This window comes from Pyxicephalus adspersus, chromosome Z, assembly GCF_032062135.1.
Source record: "Pyxicephalus adspersus chromosome Z, UCB_Pads_2.0, whole genome shotgun sequence".
Lineage (NCBI taxonomy): Eukaryota > Metazoa > Chordata > Amphibia > Anura > Pyxicephalidae > Pyxicephalus > Pyxicephalus adspersus.
Genome location: NC_092871.1, coordinates 13,059,667 through 13,077,136, shown reverse-complemented (window position 1 = coordinate 13,077,136; position 17,470 = coordinate 13,059,667). Strand labels below are relative to the sequence as shown.

Sequence of the window (17,470 nt, the reverse complement as noted above, 5' to 3'; positions counted from 1 at the left end):
ACCAGACATGGACAAGGTAGGCAGAAACTCTTCATGAATGAAACAGAGCCAGCAGTACAATGAAGCCAAGGATTGAGGCAGAGCTTGGCCACGTGAACAATTAATGATATTCCCAATATCAGACTGTGGTCCCCAACCGGCCATCTGAATAAGCGGGAATGGTAGTAAATGCAACTTCTGAGACCCCTGTTCCTACTCCACTGGCCTAATGGGTAATGAAGTTTCTGAAGTATATTTACTGGGGGAGGAAATTTTGATCCAATATTTTATTTTGAAATACATGAATGGGTTATATATATATACCTACATATTTTCAGATCAATTTATAAAGTGTTGTTGTTGTTCCTTAATAAGAAGGGGAAAAAAGAATCTATGATTGTGTTTTTTGGAACATAGTGGACTTCAGAGGTTTACCGCCGTCTTTCATAAGCCGTTCAATGGTAATGCAATGTCACCTTGTGGTAAAGAAAAGTCACTACAAGCTTCAGTCTTCTTTAAGATGCATTTCTAGGTAAAACTTTATAGTTTTAATTTTAATTAGAATTGAAATGTGTTTCAGTTTGTTTGGTTTTGGTTGCTGTCTTTGTCCCAGTCAGGAGATTTTCCCAAAATAAGAGTGAAGAGGAAATCTTCTAATGGATATACCCGTATAAGGGCAGAAAAAGAACATTGCCACAATGGTACACAAAAAAATAAAAAGGTACAATCTACATCCCCCCACATACTATATCCAAATTTAAAGGAATTTTAGCTGCTCCTAAACTTAATAATTCTTTAGTTTATATTGGAACTTAACTTCTACCTTTGCATGATCAGGCAGGTCATTACTGCAGAAACAGTAGGTGTCCTTTCTCTAATAATAGGACATACCTGCCTGATCATTCCATGCTTGTGAAAAAAAGCAGAACTGAACATGCCTATCATTCCCAGTTTCCCTTTCATGTGCCGGGATGAAGTATGTTACCGTCATCCCAGCATGGCCAGTCAAGGAAGTTGAAGTTCATACAGAAATGGAAAAATAAAAGAAAGATGGCATCACCCAACACTGCAACACAGACAGGTGAGTTTGCTGGGTTTAGTTCCGCTTTAAGGAGAAGCTTAGGCTAAAATTTATGACGAGAAACCCACATTTTTACGTATATTTTTGGAACAAGAATAGAAAAAAATCTTTTCTTTGGAACAATTGTTCTGGTGGCAACTTAGTAGGAGAGGATCTTCTTTTTTTTTATTTTTCTTGTGTCTCTAAGACCGGAAGTAAAAATACATCTCCCCAACAGATGACAGACGAAGTAAACTATTACCAAAGCATATTCTCGTCATATTGGACACTCAGACATCTGCGTAGCACTAGAGGGAGCTCAGCTAACACAAAACACATTTTGCACATTGCACATTTTGTTCCCTGCTGTCAAATAATGAAAGAAAACCATGTGTAAAAAAGAATAATCAAAAAAATAAATGTTATACTGATTTATTAACCAGATCTCAGCAAATTAAGATTTAGGGTAAAATCCAGTTTGGTATTGATCTAGAGAAAACTGATCTAAACACGCGTAAGATGATGTAAGAGATATAAAATAAGGGATTTGATTGCTTTGCCTGCTGATTGTATATTTGAAGTCAACAGAGCTTGATCTCACTAAGCTGAGTGAATTATCCCTTGCAAGGAAACAGCCTATACTTCTTTAAAAAATAAACCCAAAAAGATTGTTTCATTATTTTATTAGACAGGACAAAATTTTGCATTTAATATTATGGAGTAAAAGGGATGCAGTGTCAACCAGACTTTCTATGCTATATCTAAAATTCTCTAAGTGAACTGCTTGAATTTGTTTAGTAACCCCACTGACTCCACTGGAGTGCTTTTTAATCCCCTTAGTCCCTTATTAGTACATTCTACATTGGTATTCTACATAGTTTATCATATTTACATATTTACATAGTTATCTGATTGACATATATACTAGGTATATAAAGTATAACAGTATCTACTAACTAAATGTAACACAAATACAAAATATATAAATATAATAGATTTTAAAAAAAAGTATAAATATAGAGAATAAATCTCTTTTACAAGTACTAGAAACTATGCCGTTCTCACTGTAATATGCTGGTAATAAATTTAATAATTATTAGATTTTTTAATGAATCATAACATAGACAAATACTGACATGTCAGGCAACATTGATGTGATTCAGTGCAGGAAGTTACCACAATATGAAATGAACAATGATAGAAATACATTTCAGGAAGTTGGATATAAATATAATACTTAGGTGGGACTGAATTCTCATAATCTATGCAATTATCAAATTAAGTCTGTGTTGAAGGAAATAGGACATCTCCTCAAAATGCTGTTTATTTGGCTGTCATACTAGCTCACTGTTTAGGTTTCAAGACACCCAGAACAAGTATGCAGGTAAGACAGTCAAGCTAAAGTCCTTGTTTTAGATTATAAATTCAAAATATTAAACGAATGGGATCAACCTGGTCAGCAATGGTGGCCATCATTTTTGATAACCAGTTTCCCAAATTAAAGTGAATTTGAAAGCAAAATCAAAGCTTTGTGAATATTCTATGTCCATTTTTACAAAATTTGTGAATGATCTGGTGACTCAGCACCCGCTCTGAGTTATCAGACTGAAATATTCAAAGGAATAAACCCATGATAACATCTACAACAGATTTTTTTGAACTTCTTTAACACAGGGGAACCCTTGAAATAACAGTTCATTAGTATGGTGGTCATTGGGAAGAATGTCTTATACATTACTAGCCATTGGGAAGAATGTCACCACTACCGATTACCAAAAAGGCCATTGGATTACTTAAACTGACCTGAGAGGAAAAAACTGCTCATTGCTCAAGCAACCCCCAGCAATCTCTGGAGGAAACCCGATTAGGAAACTTTGATCTACAGACATATGCAACTCAGCCAGCTGGATGCCATGCAATTTTAGCTTTGGGGCTGGCAAACTGGCAAACTAGGCAATTTCCCAGGGCTCCCACAAGCATCCCCTGCCTTCTAAAAAAATAAATGAAGATCTGTATTATCTAGTGGCAGTCAACAGTGGGTCTCTAAACTCTCGGGAGATGGCACCCCCATAAAGACCTTTGTTGATTGAGGCAAGTATGGGGGTCTTTTGGCAAAGGTAAAATATGCAGCTCTCTATGTCTGCCCCAGTACTATCTATAGGTCAATTAAATTTTATTAATTATCCAGGTCACTGCATACTTAACATTGGTTGCTAGCATTCAACTGGACTTGTTCTTGTTCAAGTTTCTTGATCATTTCATCAGGAACTGATCCAAGAGTTATAACAAGCATGCATATACCTTAACAAACAGTAGTAGTCCCATTTTAATGGAACCTTGGTTATATATAAAAAAAGCACTACAACTCTCATCACTATGAAAAATCCTTCAGAATAATTTTAGTAAGTTGTTTTAAATTGGAGAGCCCTTAAAGTTAACATATATTACTAGTTACACTTTTATCTCCTTTTCTTAACAATAGTTAATTCCAGTTCAGAACACAAAGCTTGAAAATTGTGTTTCCCCCCCCAGGGTAAGCTATTATTACTTAATTTTTTCTTGGTTGTAAAATATTTAACATGCTGACGATTATGAGAATGAGGTTCAGGTTTGTTCGTGCGGTGGGTTCGAGTTGAGCTTTCATTGTCCTATGCTGTGTTGAAATTTAAAAAAGAAATTTGTTGCTCCTGCATGAATGTTTTAGGCTATTTCCTCCTTTAGAAGTGAATATTCTAATGCTATTTCTCTTAGGATTGATGATATTTAAATAAATATATATATGTATAGGTATTTCCTTAGAGTATGTGCCTATTAGAATGTGTTACCTCTAGTACTGCTTATATTTTATGAGCAATACCCGAAGTAACAAATTCTAAGAACATTTACTCAAAAAAAAAACAAAAACATAAGAACATTATTCCTTTGAAGGTGAACTTTATTATATAAAAAGCATTTATTAAATCAATAATTTAGTTCTTGTAAATCAATAAGTTGTAGTTTTTGTATTTATATTCTTTTTCCTTCAAACATTCCCTGGTGGAAATCAATTACTTCCATTAGAACACATGGACCTGGAAGATTCTCACAAAGAAATGATTGAGGGAATACCCAATTCCCTGTTTTCAAAATAGACTTAGAACTGTTATTACTGCCCTTGATTACTGAGATTTACCTTCATCTATGAGTCTAGGGAGCTTTTAGCACACAGAACCCATATTTATCTATTTACACATAATAAGTTTTCTGTCTTTCAAAGGTTGCGAAATGCAGAAGGTGACTTTTATCCCCTATTGTCTGGGTAAGAAACACCCAGGATTCAGCCGTGAAATGTGAGTGAGCTGTGAATAATACCTGGTGTATTTATTAAAATTTGTGACAAGTTATTGTGTAAGATTGCCTGCCAGTCCTTTATATATTGATTTTAGGCAAAGTTTTTTTTTATACTTGATAAACAAGAAAAACAAGATATTAATCAGCATATCAGATTTAGGAGATTTTCATTTTTTATTTTGTTTTCCTGAGCTTGCTTTTGCAATTTTTAGTTTAAGCATTATGTATTGGGACTATCACAATGACTGTATAGATCTAAAAGTACTTCAAAATACATTGATTTGGAAAGACACTCACCTCTCTTTAGAAGTTCCCATAGCTGACAATGTATATCAGAGCAAAAACCAAGCCTTGAGGTCAAAGAAACTGCCTGTGGAGCCCAAGGACAGGATTATTGTAAAACACGGCTCTTGGGAAGGTTCCTAAGAGAACGGTGGCAGTATTTTCCTTTTGGGGTGTTTTTCAGCAGCGGCCACTGAATGACAGGTCAGGGTTGAGGGAAAGTTGAATGAAGCAAAGTACAGAGATATCTTCAAAATTGTCTCACCAAAATATCCTTGAACTTCCGATGGATTTAGCGAATGCCATTAAAGTCAATGGGCTGACTTTAAACATTTATAGCAAAGCCCCTATACATGTTAGAACCACCAAATTTGCTAATTATATGTGGAGGAAAACAGTGGCAACAAAAATAAAAAAGTTCCAAAAGACCTTGTGGTTTTCCAGGAAAGCAGGCAAATAGGATTTTTGAGTGATGGACAGCGTACAGAAGGCAGCATAAACATTAGGACATTGAGAAAGGGTGAACTCAACCCACTAACAACAGTCTCTGCCATCAAAACAGCAGGAGAACGCATTGCTAGCTGGCATCATGATCTGGATGTGGACATGTGTTAGGAATGTCACCCATAAAGTTGTGGAGAAGTAGCATGGTGACATTAGGCAAAAGGATGGAAGGCCAGAGATGGAGCCTGGGTCAGTGAGAGCAGTAGCAGTGTGTGGCCTCTGGTCAGCTATCGCCAAGGAAACCGCATTGGTAAGTGTCATGTAGAGCTGGGTGTAGTGCATCGTCAATGCGACCCAGAAATGTATAATACAATTTTAGTGAATGGAGTACTGACAGGCGGCGGCAGCAGGAGGAGGCGGTGGGTCCTGAGACGGAGCGTGGACCGCATTGGTAACTGGCATCTAGAGCTGGGTGTAGTCCATTGTCAGAAATTTAACTGTATCAAACAGTCTTCTTTGGTAAATAGGAACAGGTATCAAACACTAAAATTACTCTATTTATTTTGTAGTAGGACAGAAATTTCACTGTACCAAGCTGGCTTCTTTGGTAAATAGCAAGAGGTATCAAACACTGAAATGTCTGTATTTTTTTAAAAGTAGGACAGAATTTTTTTTTCAGCAAACTTGATTTTTTTGTAAATAGCAAAAGGTATCAGACTGAAACATCTGTATTTTTTTGGAGTAGGACAGAAATGTTTCTTCCTTGCTAAATAGGAACAGGTAGCATCAAAAACTGCAATATGTGTATATATACAGATATACAGAAGGCTCCTAACCTGTCCCTGTCACACTACACATCTCTCTCTGCATCTATCATATAGACAGAACACAAGATGGAGTTACTAACCCTTCCCTCATTCCCTGTATATATGACTGTGCTCAGATCTCTCCTGATTGGGCTGCTGGGCCTTGCTGTGCATCCTGGGAGCAAATGATTCGCTCCCAGCCGAGCCATTTCCACCGGAAATAGTCGCCGTTCCCGCCCCCTGCTTTTTCCCTCCTTTGCAAGAACACAACCTAATGGCGAATTACAAGGCCGTTCTCGCTTAAATGTTCAGTAAGCAAGAAAGGCCCAATTCACTGTGTGATGGAACTTACAAATCTTGCTCATCCCTAATCTTCAATAAAAATCTGTTCCACAACTCTCAGAAGGTGACTGGGCTGAATGATCCAACATGACAATGACCCAGTGAAGACAACACAGGAGTGACTTAGGGACAACTCTGTGAATGTCTTTCATAGCCAAAAGCCATGAGTATATTTTTTTTTGTATAAAAAATCTAAAATGTTCACTTGACTTCTAAAAAAAAAGTACTAAACTGCAGGACCTAATTGGTAATCCTTTAGTAAAATGTCCTGGCACTACAGGTGATGAATGGATCCCCCCATTCATCACCTCTAGTGCCCTGTATTCTTTCTGTAGTGCCCTGTATAATTTTAGAAAATTGTCTAAAATTCTTTTTTCACTTTGTCATTATGCAGTACTGAGTGTAAATAATTCAGGAATAAAGGAATATATATATATATATATATATATATATATATATATATATATATAATCAATCAGTATTACTTTACAAGCTTCAAGTCCTGCGTCCTGCAACTATGTGATAACTTTCAGCTCCACCTTGGTCTTCTTTGCTCAATCCCTCTTGTACTGAGCTAGGGTCTCTTTTTCTATTGTCAGATGAGTCCATTTTTTTTTATCATGATCAGCCAGGTATTGCAGATCCATATCCAATTCCCGGCCTCGGACAGGAACAGAGTTTTTGCCCCATCTATAACTTCCAACGCATTGTTGACCTGACCCCAAATAAAGAGTCGCAAATCTGCAGCACAAGAATTACCTGCAGCCTTGTCCAGGTCCTTTTTTCCTTTTTGCGGTGAAATTGACCACGAAACGTTGCTTCATAGATTGACACTATACACATTTGCAATTTTACCCATCACTGCGTGACAAAAGAGAGCTTTATTTACCACAGCATAAGATAACTGAATATATTCTACTCCTTCAGTAAACTATAACCATTTTCACTTACTAACCAATACAAAGTATGCAAATAATTATTTTTGTCTTTACTTTCCTGATATGGTTACTCATTCCAGGATAACGAGAGTATTAAATCCAAAGGATTACCAATTACGTCCTGCAGTTTAGTACTTTTTTTAGATGTCAAGGAAACATTTTAGATTTTTTAATCATAAAAATGTACTGATGATGGTTTTTCCAAAATTGGCAATGGCCTAATGTTTAGAATTGTATATTTCAAAACCAAATAGTTTTTTCCCATGGAAGTATTGCTTTTACATAGTGATTCTATCGGTTTTGTGCAGACTCATCAAATTTGTAACCATTGTTTGGGATTTCTCTAAGATCCATGAGCAGGTTGAACCAGACACCCATCCCGTATAAATCATGTCTATATATAGTGATTTCATACAGTCATCTCTATCATCTATTATCCATTCTCTAGGAAAAAAAATGAAAATATGACATCTGTGATGGTTAGCAATGGTTACACCCTAACACCCACTTCTTCAGTGCTAATATATATATATGAGATACATGCCCGAAACACATTTTCCAGACTGGATTATCTGTAAAATTCTGAATGCAATGGCTGCTTCTACGACCTGCAAGTTTATCATCCTAGGGCTCAGCCTAATGATAACAGGTAAGTAATGTCAGGACTTTACTAGAATGCATCTACAGGCACCATTCACGAACAGAATCTAAAGCAAACATAAACTGAAAGAATATGGTGGCTATCATATCTGACTGCTTGTGCACATTATAAACTGGTCTGTCACAGATGATTCCTTAAAACCTTACAAAGCACAGATCAGGGTGAGGTATGCAGATTGGAAATACAAACTTTGCAATGACTTCTTCATCTGCATTTTTAATTGGAGTCAATGACTAATAAAAAAGGAGAGCCAGGCTACTGAGATTATGATTTTTTTATTATATTTCATGGTTTGTTTAGTTGTGCAATATTTACAGATAGTTTCACATATATCTTGCATTTTTTTTGTTGTATTTTTTATTTTAGTTTTTTTTTAACTGATTTATTATCTAACATGTAAATATGTATTTCCTTTATTATCTATAAAAGTGATTTGTGGTAATGAAATCCAGTGTAAATACTAATGTGTGCATACATTGCAACAAGGTAGCTGTTACATTTTGAAATGATCCTTGATTTGTCCAGCTCAGAATGCATTGATGTACACATTACCAGCTCAGCTGATTTACTAAAAGGTACATTTCACTCACATCTATGTTTTTGTATTTTAAATATCTAGTCAGACTAAAAAAAATAATAAATAATGCTTTCTTATTGTTTGTGTGGACCTTTTCAAGAGTGGTGGTTGTAGCCAACAGTGAGCTCCTGTGCAGAACTGACTTGGGATCCCTGTGGGGCCCCCTTGCACCTCTTGCACCTACCTATATTTGCCCCAGCTGTCCAATGAAAGCGAAGGCAAGGAAGTCTCTGCGACTTTGTGTTTCAATGTCAGTAACTGATTCCCACCAGGGAATGTCAGATTCCCTGTTTTCTAAATAGAGTATTTTTTATTAAAATATGCTTTAAGGTATTAAAAGCTAAATCTTTAATTAAAGTAAATCTTGTCCCCAAAATGTATTATAGCTGCACAACTTCATGTCCTAAACACCTTGGCCTAGGGAAAAAATATTACATAATAATTCTGACCTTGGACCTTGGCTTTTAGCTACCTCACTTAAGCTAAAGTTTTCATATCTTGCAGTCTTTTTCCCCTACATTATTCAGTTCATACATTCTTAAGAGAACTGGAAAAAATCAGAATATTGGAATATTTGTGTATGACAGAATCCCAGGACTATGTCAAAGTGACCAAAGCTGGGGTCCAATTACAATACATTTGTTTTCTAAATTAGTTAATCTTACAATTCAGGATGAGGATGATGGGCTATAATAGAGGAGTTGATGCAAGGTTCAATTTAATATTAATAAAATGTTTAGGCATGCTGAAACTGACAAGAAAATGTATGGTATATATATATTCTGTCCAACTTTACTTTGACAACATTAACTATTGCATAAAGTAAGATGTACAACATTTTTTATTACTTTATTATGTAACTGCTGTCTATTTGCTTTTTTTTTTTCTTTTTTTTTTTACCTTTCCTAGCTTCTCCGGTAGAGGGTCAAGCATCAATCCCAAAATCTTGGTTTGAGACTCTCATCTCACTACTTAATGATTTACAAAATGTGGGCAATCAAATCACCCATTTTGCAACTGGTACTACAATGTCACCAACCAAAAGCACAGCTCATTACTCAAGTACTATCAGTACTCCAGTGTTATCTGGTACTACTAAACAAACAACACGCAGCACTGTACCCTCTTCATCTAGATTTACCAGTCAATCTGGATTTACTACTTACCAGTCTTCTACCAGTCATCCAACATCAACTAGTAAAGCTGTGTCATCATCAAGTACTCTGGCAAGCAAGTCATCATCAACTTTAAAAACAGTATCAACTAGTCTTCAATCCCTATCCAGTAAACCAGTATCCTTACTTAGCACATTATTAACAGCTAAAACAATGACTACTACTCATCCAGTTTCTTCTAGTAAACCAAAATTCCTGTCTAGCACCAAGACACAAAGTTCAATGTCGACCACTAAACCAGTATCCACTACTCATCCACTGTCTTCTACTAAACCAGTATTCCTATCCAGCACTGTGACACACACCTCAATGTCAACCACAAAACTAATATCTAGCAGTTACTTTTTCTCAACCACTAAACCAACTACTAAACTGGTAGCTATTAGTCATGTCACATCAGACATTAAACCAGTGTCTTCTATCATCTCTGGGTCTAACATCATATCATCCACAAGTAAACCAGTGTCCTCATCAACATATTCAAATGCTGCAAAGGCAACTACTCTAAGTACTTTAAAATCAACAGTTAATAGTAACATTTTTACATCTTCCCAGCATTCTGTGATTTCTACAACAGCTTCAGCTAAATCTAGTCCTACGATGAATGCCATAACTCAAGCCAGCAGTACCACAATTTCCAATGGTGGGTCCAGTAAACCTACAGAAGCAAGCAGCACATCAGTTGCACAACCTAGTCCCACCAAGGGTGAGTTTTGCTTTGAAAAACACATTCTTCAAAGATTTGGGCTACTTTACTTCTACTACACATTTTTAGGGCTTCAGAAAAAGGTCGACCCTTGCAAATAGGAAGGGAGCAAAAACTGGGATGTATTGTAAGATTTTTTAAGTTTTAGTTGTTTTAATGCAAGATTTACTATATCCCAAAGTTTGTAAAATTATTCCTTGTAAAAGGAAATTTACAGTTTCAAACTTTAGTTTCCACATTTTTTCCACTGCCATTCAAAAATATTGTTGATATATAAATCCATAGATTGCAAAATGCAAAATTAAATAATACCTTGGTAGAGGATTTATTATGTTGACATGAATATTAAAAATATTTATTATTTTAAAAAGTATGTTTTATATTTTTTACAGCTTCACCAAATGGTTCGGGACTCCCTGAGCTGCACATTATCCTCTTATCCGTGCCATGGATCTTGATGGCACTTTGGTAACATCAATCCCGTTGAGCTGTCCAGATTAGCAGTGTAAACTAATTCACCTCCTAAATCTTCCATCTTGTAACTAATAAAATGTAAATATATATATATATATATATATAAAAACCAAATGAAATGAAAAATGTATTTTTTTTCAATTAACATAAGTTATTTAGTAAATTAGAAAAAATTGAGATGTTTTCAGGAGAGTATGATTTGACTGGATTAAGATGTATTTATTATATGAATATTACCTTTCACTAATCACCATCCAATAGTACAAATGTATGAGAAATCCATGTTATTAGCTTGCATGTGGCAGTAACTGAAGCAGTCAGGAAATACATATGAAATACACACTGAAACACCTTTTTTATTTCTGTTTAAAGTGTGTAATAAAAGATAAAATAAAAAATAAAGTTTAAAGAGATTTAAACTGAAATCTCAGTTTAATGTAATTTTAAAGGTAATGTATAATATTTTTTAAAATGTTGCATTTATTAAAATAAAACCTTAATAACTTTCTGTAAGGATTTTTGTTTAAGCACTGCCTGATATAGCTTGACTTTGCTTTGCTTTGTCATTACCTTCCAGCTGTTCTCTTGATTTGTCTTATACAATCTTCTGATAGAGTCATCAAATAACCATTTTAAGCACATACAGTAAACCATAAGTAAGCACATAATACTCAGTCATGATCTGCTATCATCATCATCATCAGGAAACCTATAAAGGACAATGCCATGCAGCAATCGTTGCATTATATGCATGTAGATAGAAAGTAGATAGAAAGTAGAAGGATAAAGAAATAACTAACAACTTCAAAGTCAAACAAAATTCCAGTAGTTTATGATACACAAATCTTTACTAAACTAATTATCATTTATTTAAGGTTTACATATATTTTAATTTTCGGACTGCACATTGTTAGTTTGTAACAGTTTCTAGTAATGATGCATTTTTTTGCAGATCAGCAGTTGTAAAACCTCTAGGGAAGCAAGATAGACAGTTTACTAAATAATGTACCACACTAAGGCCACCTGTATACCTCTGTTAGTTATAATAATAATATTAAATAATGCCCAAATATAATAATATTACCTAATAAAAGTTCCCAAATCCTTCCTAAAAACTTTCTACTACTTTTTCAATAGATGTAAAGTATTTAAAGTAAGTAAAAGTATATTTATATAGAGACAGCAGTTATGGAAATCAGTTAGGGAAATTGTTTAAAGTTTAATATATCTGTAAAATTAGTAGGATAATCTGATTTTATGAAACCACTGAAAAATATTAGAATTCTGCATTACAATACTCTAGAATCAATCTATGCATAAAAAAAAAATATAAAAAATATCCATATGTGTATATAGAGTTTTGCAAAAAAAGATTGAGATCGATCATGGTATTCTGACTCTGTAAGCCGAAGGAAATAAAATTTGGTGGTAATAATGGATGGATATGGAAGTTTGTTCATCCATGGAGGAACACCGAAGCAGTGAGCATTGGTCATCCACACTGAATGCCATGTTATTTAACTCAAAAACAGAAAAATATGAGAGTTCAGACGTGTCCTGAACCATTGGTAATTGGTGATAAATCATAGTCTTATCACCACACACCAGAAAACATGAAAGTCAATGCATGGAAAGTATAAAGGAAACCCCACATTCAAAAAACGTCTGCAATCTGTTTCTACTGGGATACAAACTGACTATTTCATTTTCATCTTCATGAAGAAGCCCTTTCATAGTTACCAAATTCAAACAATTATACCTTCCAAGCAGCTGGCAGGAAGTGGGATTCAAAAACTGGTTTCATCAAGCATCAAAATTGACACAATAAGGGCAAGGGTGGATGGACTTTAAGGGGGAAAATGTGGAATGAGTTAAAGAGTGACCCGGGTGCTCTTGTAATGTAAGTCAACCACAATGTAAGTTGTAAGTATGGCCATGTAATGTAGGTGGTTCCAAATAATTTATGTAATATTCTTGTATGTAGATGTCTTCTACCCAACATATTTAACAATAAACTACTGTCTGGTAAAATACAAAATAAACAAATATTTCATATTGAAACAAGGTGTAAAGAACAGGTGACAATGGAGTACACATAGAAAAAATAAACAATACACATGTAGTGCTTCTTCTTCAGATAATTGGATATATGAACCAGGTTCACACCATTTTACACCTAAGGACCATATGTCTTTTCCAAACCGCTTTCGGACCGTTTCCTTCTCCCTGACTGTTGAAGGCCTAGTCTCTTGTCCTTATCCTTATGTGTTCTTTCTGGTGACCCCCCCATAATCCATGACAGGATGTAACAGTATGGGTCACTCAGAATTGCTTGAACATCTGTAAGAATTCAGCAATGACACATGAACTCCATGGTTGATGCTAATATGTTCTCCTCTACCAGCCTCAACCCATCTATCTAAAGCACTGACATCAATAATAGTTGTTAAAGCTCACTCCCTCTGTGGTTCTGGTTTCCTTTCTTTTTGTTTTCTTCACTCTATCTAATACAAAAAAGATTGGGCATATGACTGCTTAGCAGGCTTCTGATTGGCCTTAGTTATCAGCCAGTAGGACGTATCCTTTCTCATATCTTCATATAATATAGGCGGTCCTTTATGAAAGTCATGAAAATGTTTTTATTGAAGGGGTCATGCATATTCAGTCTCATTCTTGAACCTTCCTTGGTCATGTGGATCTGAAGCATCAGCAATTACAGCTTCACGAAAACATTAAGAATATGACGTAGGTTGGTTTCCAGATAAGCAGGCTTATTTTTATTAGCAGTAAGATTAATACATGCGTGTGAACAGTGTATAGTGAAGCAATAGGACCATTTGCACTCACAAATGAACTGGACAGAGCATAAAAGAGTGTTATTTGATCAGAGAGCTGAGGTCATGTTGTGTAAGTACAAGTGTGTTTACACTCATGATAAGGGAAATGAATGGTCATTTAAAGAAAAGGGCTGAACTAGAACCATAGCTGCCGACACATCTGACATGGATGACTAGCCCATTACTCATTGCTGGTTACTGGGAAACATATCTATAAAAACTGATATACCATAAATAAATGCTGCACATGATGACTTGCAACATTGTATTAAAAAAAGACCCTTTCAGTCCACATCTGGAGATGATTATGTAAAAATGGGGTTTAAGAAAGAGTTATTGGAAGTTTACATATATTCAGAAAAAAAAGCAATAGACAATAGAAAAAATAGCTTAGGTTTTAAATTTGGCACAAGCAATGCACTCTTCCAGTCACCCAATAGGACCTAATGGGTATCTTACATAGGCTGCAGGGATTCCTACATATTTTTTTAGACCCAATGACTTTAATATAAGGTCTCCAGGCATCTCTTTGCTGGAAATGGATGAGAAGGTGTTGTGCTTATGGTATCGCATAATGTTCTATGCCTTATGATTGTCAGAATGGAAATAGAATAAAGGAAAGGGGTTGGCCAGTAACAGTAAGGCTCGGGAATAAAGGCTAGGTGATGCTGGATGTCCTCCAACCAGGAAATGTCAGCTCTGTCTATACAAATTGAATATATGCAGAGAAATCAGAGTAAGAAACATCAGTAAAGAAGAATGGACTGTGAAACCATGCAACACCTATCTTGACATTTATGCATTTATTGATCATACTAACAATACAATGTTTTAACCTTTTTTATTTTATTGTATAGCCAAAAAATACCCCAACAAAATCAAATTTTGAAATATTATTGAGATGTGCCCAAACAATTGTCTATTTTTGGGGTTATAGCAACCTATTTGATTAGTAAATGTATTAGGTAGTAATTCAATTTTTTTATTATTGAATTTTGGTTCTAGTAGGAAGATTTTTATGAATTACTTTTTTAAACAGAAAAATAAAAGCAGAAAAAAATATATCAACTGAACACAAATAATAAAAAATATATGAATACAAAGACAACTTAGAGGTCTGTTTTTAAGACCAATATTCTCTGGTGTCTTCCAGATTCATGTGTTTTCAATGGCAGGGTTGATTTTCCACCAAAGAATGTTAGATGAATGTCCATGAGCCATTTTCACTAATTTATAAAAAGACTCCAAGATGAACTTAACTTATCTAAATGCATGAAAAACCCTCTAAATAGGCAAATTCTAAAGTTGTATGAATTGTTCAAGTTACAGATATGCTGCTGGGTCAGATTCTGCAATTTCCTGAATTGTATGGCACTTGTAAAGTAATAAACATGTAATGCAATCCTTAGCTCATCAGTGTTGACAGCTGATACACATTCACACATTGAAAAGGGGGAATCCTTCATGTTGACTGCTATGGTAATAATATTGAAGCTATTTCCAGACTTCCTTAAAGATTAACAGTAGAATATTTTGAAAAGGCGTTGCAGGGTTAAGTTCTGTCTTTGTTAAAATATAATTTTTATCTGAGCCACTCCTAACTATTACGTTTAGAAACTAAACCTTGTTGGGTATAAATAACTTTTATTATTTACACTTCTTATCAGCAGCTAGGATTGTGAGGTTTAAGTGGTCATCTGCCCACTATCATGAATACAGTTACAGCGTAGGATATGATATAAAGGGCCTTCAATACAGTGAAATATGACAATTTGTTTTCCCATGGTCTCAAAATCTTTATGTATAGAAAGGTTTCTAAAAACAATTGTGATTTTTGGGAGTGTCCATTACTGTTGGTCAAATATATCACTATTCAATTCGTCAGCTATTCGATCGAATGCTGAATTCGAACACCGTTGAAGTCAATAGTGCGAGAATTCAAGTTTTTTTAAGGGTCTTTTAATCTGATTGCTCTTGCAGCCCTTTACTAGTTGTATGTGTTGTTGGAGAGAGATTCTCTATCCAACAACACATAGTACAGCTCTGCAGCAGCGCTGTTGCCACGTTGTGCTACTACTATGTATTCTTAGAGTTTATCTATTCCAGAATACAGGGCACTACAGGTGATGAATGGGGACAAGTCCCCATTCATCACCTATAGTGCCTAAAAATCGTAGTGGAACTGCAGAGGTAATCTGCAGTTCCTTTTACCACGTGACGTCACAATAGAGCTGAACTGAAGATTACCTCTGCAGTTCCACTACGATCTCCGGACACTATAGGTGATGAATGGGGACAAGTCATTTTGAATTTCTGTATTTAAGGTCAAAAGAAATACCTTTGTAAAAATATTATTATTACATAGAAAAATATAATTTTAGTTGCTTAAAATACTCAAAATCATAAAAAAAAACAAATAAATCTGTAAATTTTGGGTATTACAGTGACATATCTTATCCTCTATATTTCTATTGCTCATATATCTGGAGTGATCCATTTTTAGAAGGGGTAATGAGCCATTGGTAGAACCTTTCTGGGCTAGAGGTAAACTTTGAATACACAGTGTACATACTAGCTCCAGCACTTTAGTTTACATATAAGTACTTTAATCTGTGTTGAAGAACTGAACTACAGATTAAGGTTTATGCTAGTACATTATTTTATTATAAAGATGGCGGTGTATATGCACAGAAACATAGAAGACCAACAGCAAAAAAAGACCAAGTGTGTCTTTTAACCTTCTTACTGCCCTTCTGAAAGCTATTTTACAGTCCTGGGATCTATTTATTTAACGAGGAATCTGACATTCCTTTAAACATTCCTTCTGGAGAATAACTTACTACCATTAAAACACATGAACCTCGAAGATTCCAATGACGGAATGTTTAAGAAAATGTCAGATTCCTTGTTTTATAAATAGATTTATGTTTAAAGTTTTTTTTGTTCCCCTTTCCTATTTTTCTAAATTATCTACATATTACACTCTTGCATGACATAGATTGAGTTTATTCAGTCCCTGAACCTATTCTCTCTTAGGTCTTAAGAATTGTATTTATTATTATAGCTAACCAAAGCTTTATATAGTGGAATCAGAACCTCATTTCTCCTTCTAATCAAGTGTTTTTCAACTTTATTAACGTGGGGGGAACCCCTGCTGTAATTACAATATTCATAGCTCACAGTATATTAGTGTGGTTACCAGTGGAAAAAATACTGGTAATTTGAAAGAATTTCATCTTTACAGAAAGCCAAAAGGATTTTTGATATCTAGTAAACTTTTGAGACCTGAGGGAAACAAATTGCTCAAACAACACCAATCCACCACTGGAGGAACCCTGGTTAAGAAATACTGCTTTAACTCCCCTAGTGGTATTCCCAAGTGTGATTTGGGATGGATTTTCCAGGCAAAAATCAGTATTTAACTTTTAACTAAATAAAACCCTCCTAACATGCTCGGTTGTCTTCCCCCATCGTCTTGCTGGTTTCCACAGGTCCCGGGGACACGTCCTGCTCCTCCAATCTCCAGCCAGCCATTGCAGTGACGATCCCCAGGGTTTTCCCTGTAACGTTGGTGCATGCGTCGGTGTGGGCGGGCGGATTGGTGGACGGATCGGCGGGTATTCAAAAAATTTGTATTGGATTCAATACAAAATGTCTGTATTGAGTGCAATACAAAGAAATATTTATATAATATATAAATAATTGTATTGTACTGCTTTTACATGGAAATTTAGATGGAATTGGACCGCTAGGAAGATATATTCCCGCTTTGCCAGCTTTCCAGTTGTCATTGTTTTAGATTTTTTTCTTTCATCATCTGAAAAATAAATTCTCTTAAAACATTTTCCTTCATAGCTCT

The 17,470-nt window shown here is 35.2% G+C and overlaps 1 protein-coding gene across 1 annotated transcript in view; it reads left to right on the top strand.

Moving 5' to 3' along the window:
- The window catches only part of LOC140343780 (uncharacterized), a 60,061-nt gene extending 48,779 nt beyond the window's left edge, over nucleotides 1-11,282 (top strand). The window contains exons 4-5 of the mRNA XM_072430654.1: nucleotides 9,329-10,300; nucleotides 10,693-11,282. Coding sequence (XP_072286755.1) covers nucleotides 9,329-10,300; nucleotides 10,693-10,772 — 1,052 coding nt within the window. The 3' untranslated portion in view covers nucleotides 10,773-11,282. The remainder of the gene's footprint in view (nucleotides 1-9,328; nucleotides 10,301-10,692) is intronic.
- Nucleotides 11,283-17,470: the final 6,188 nt, after the last annotated feature.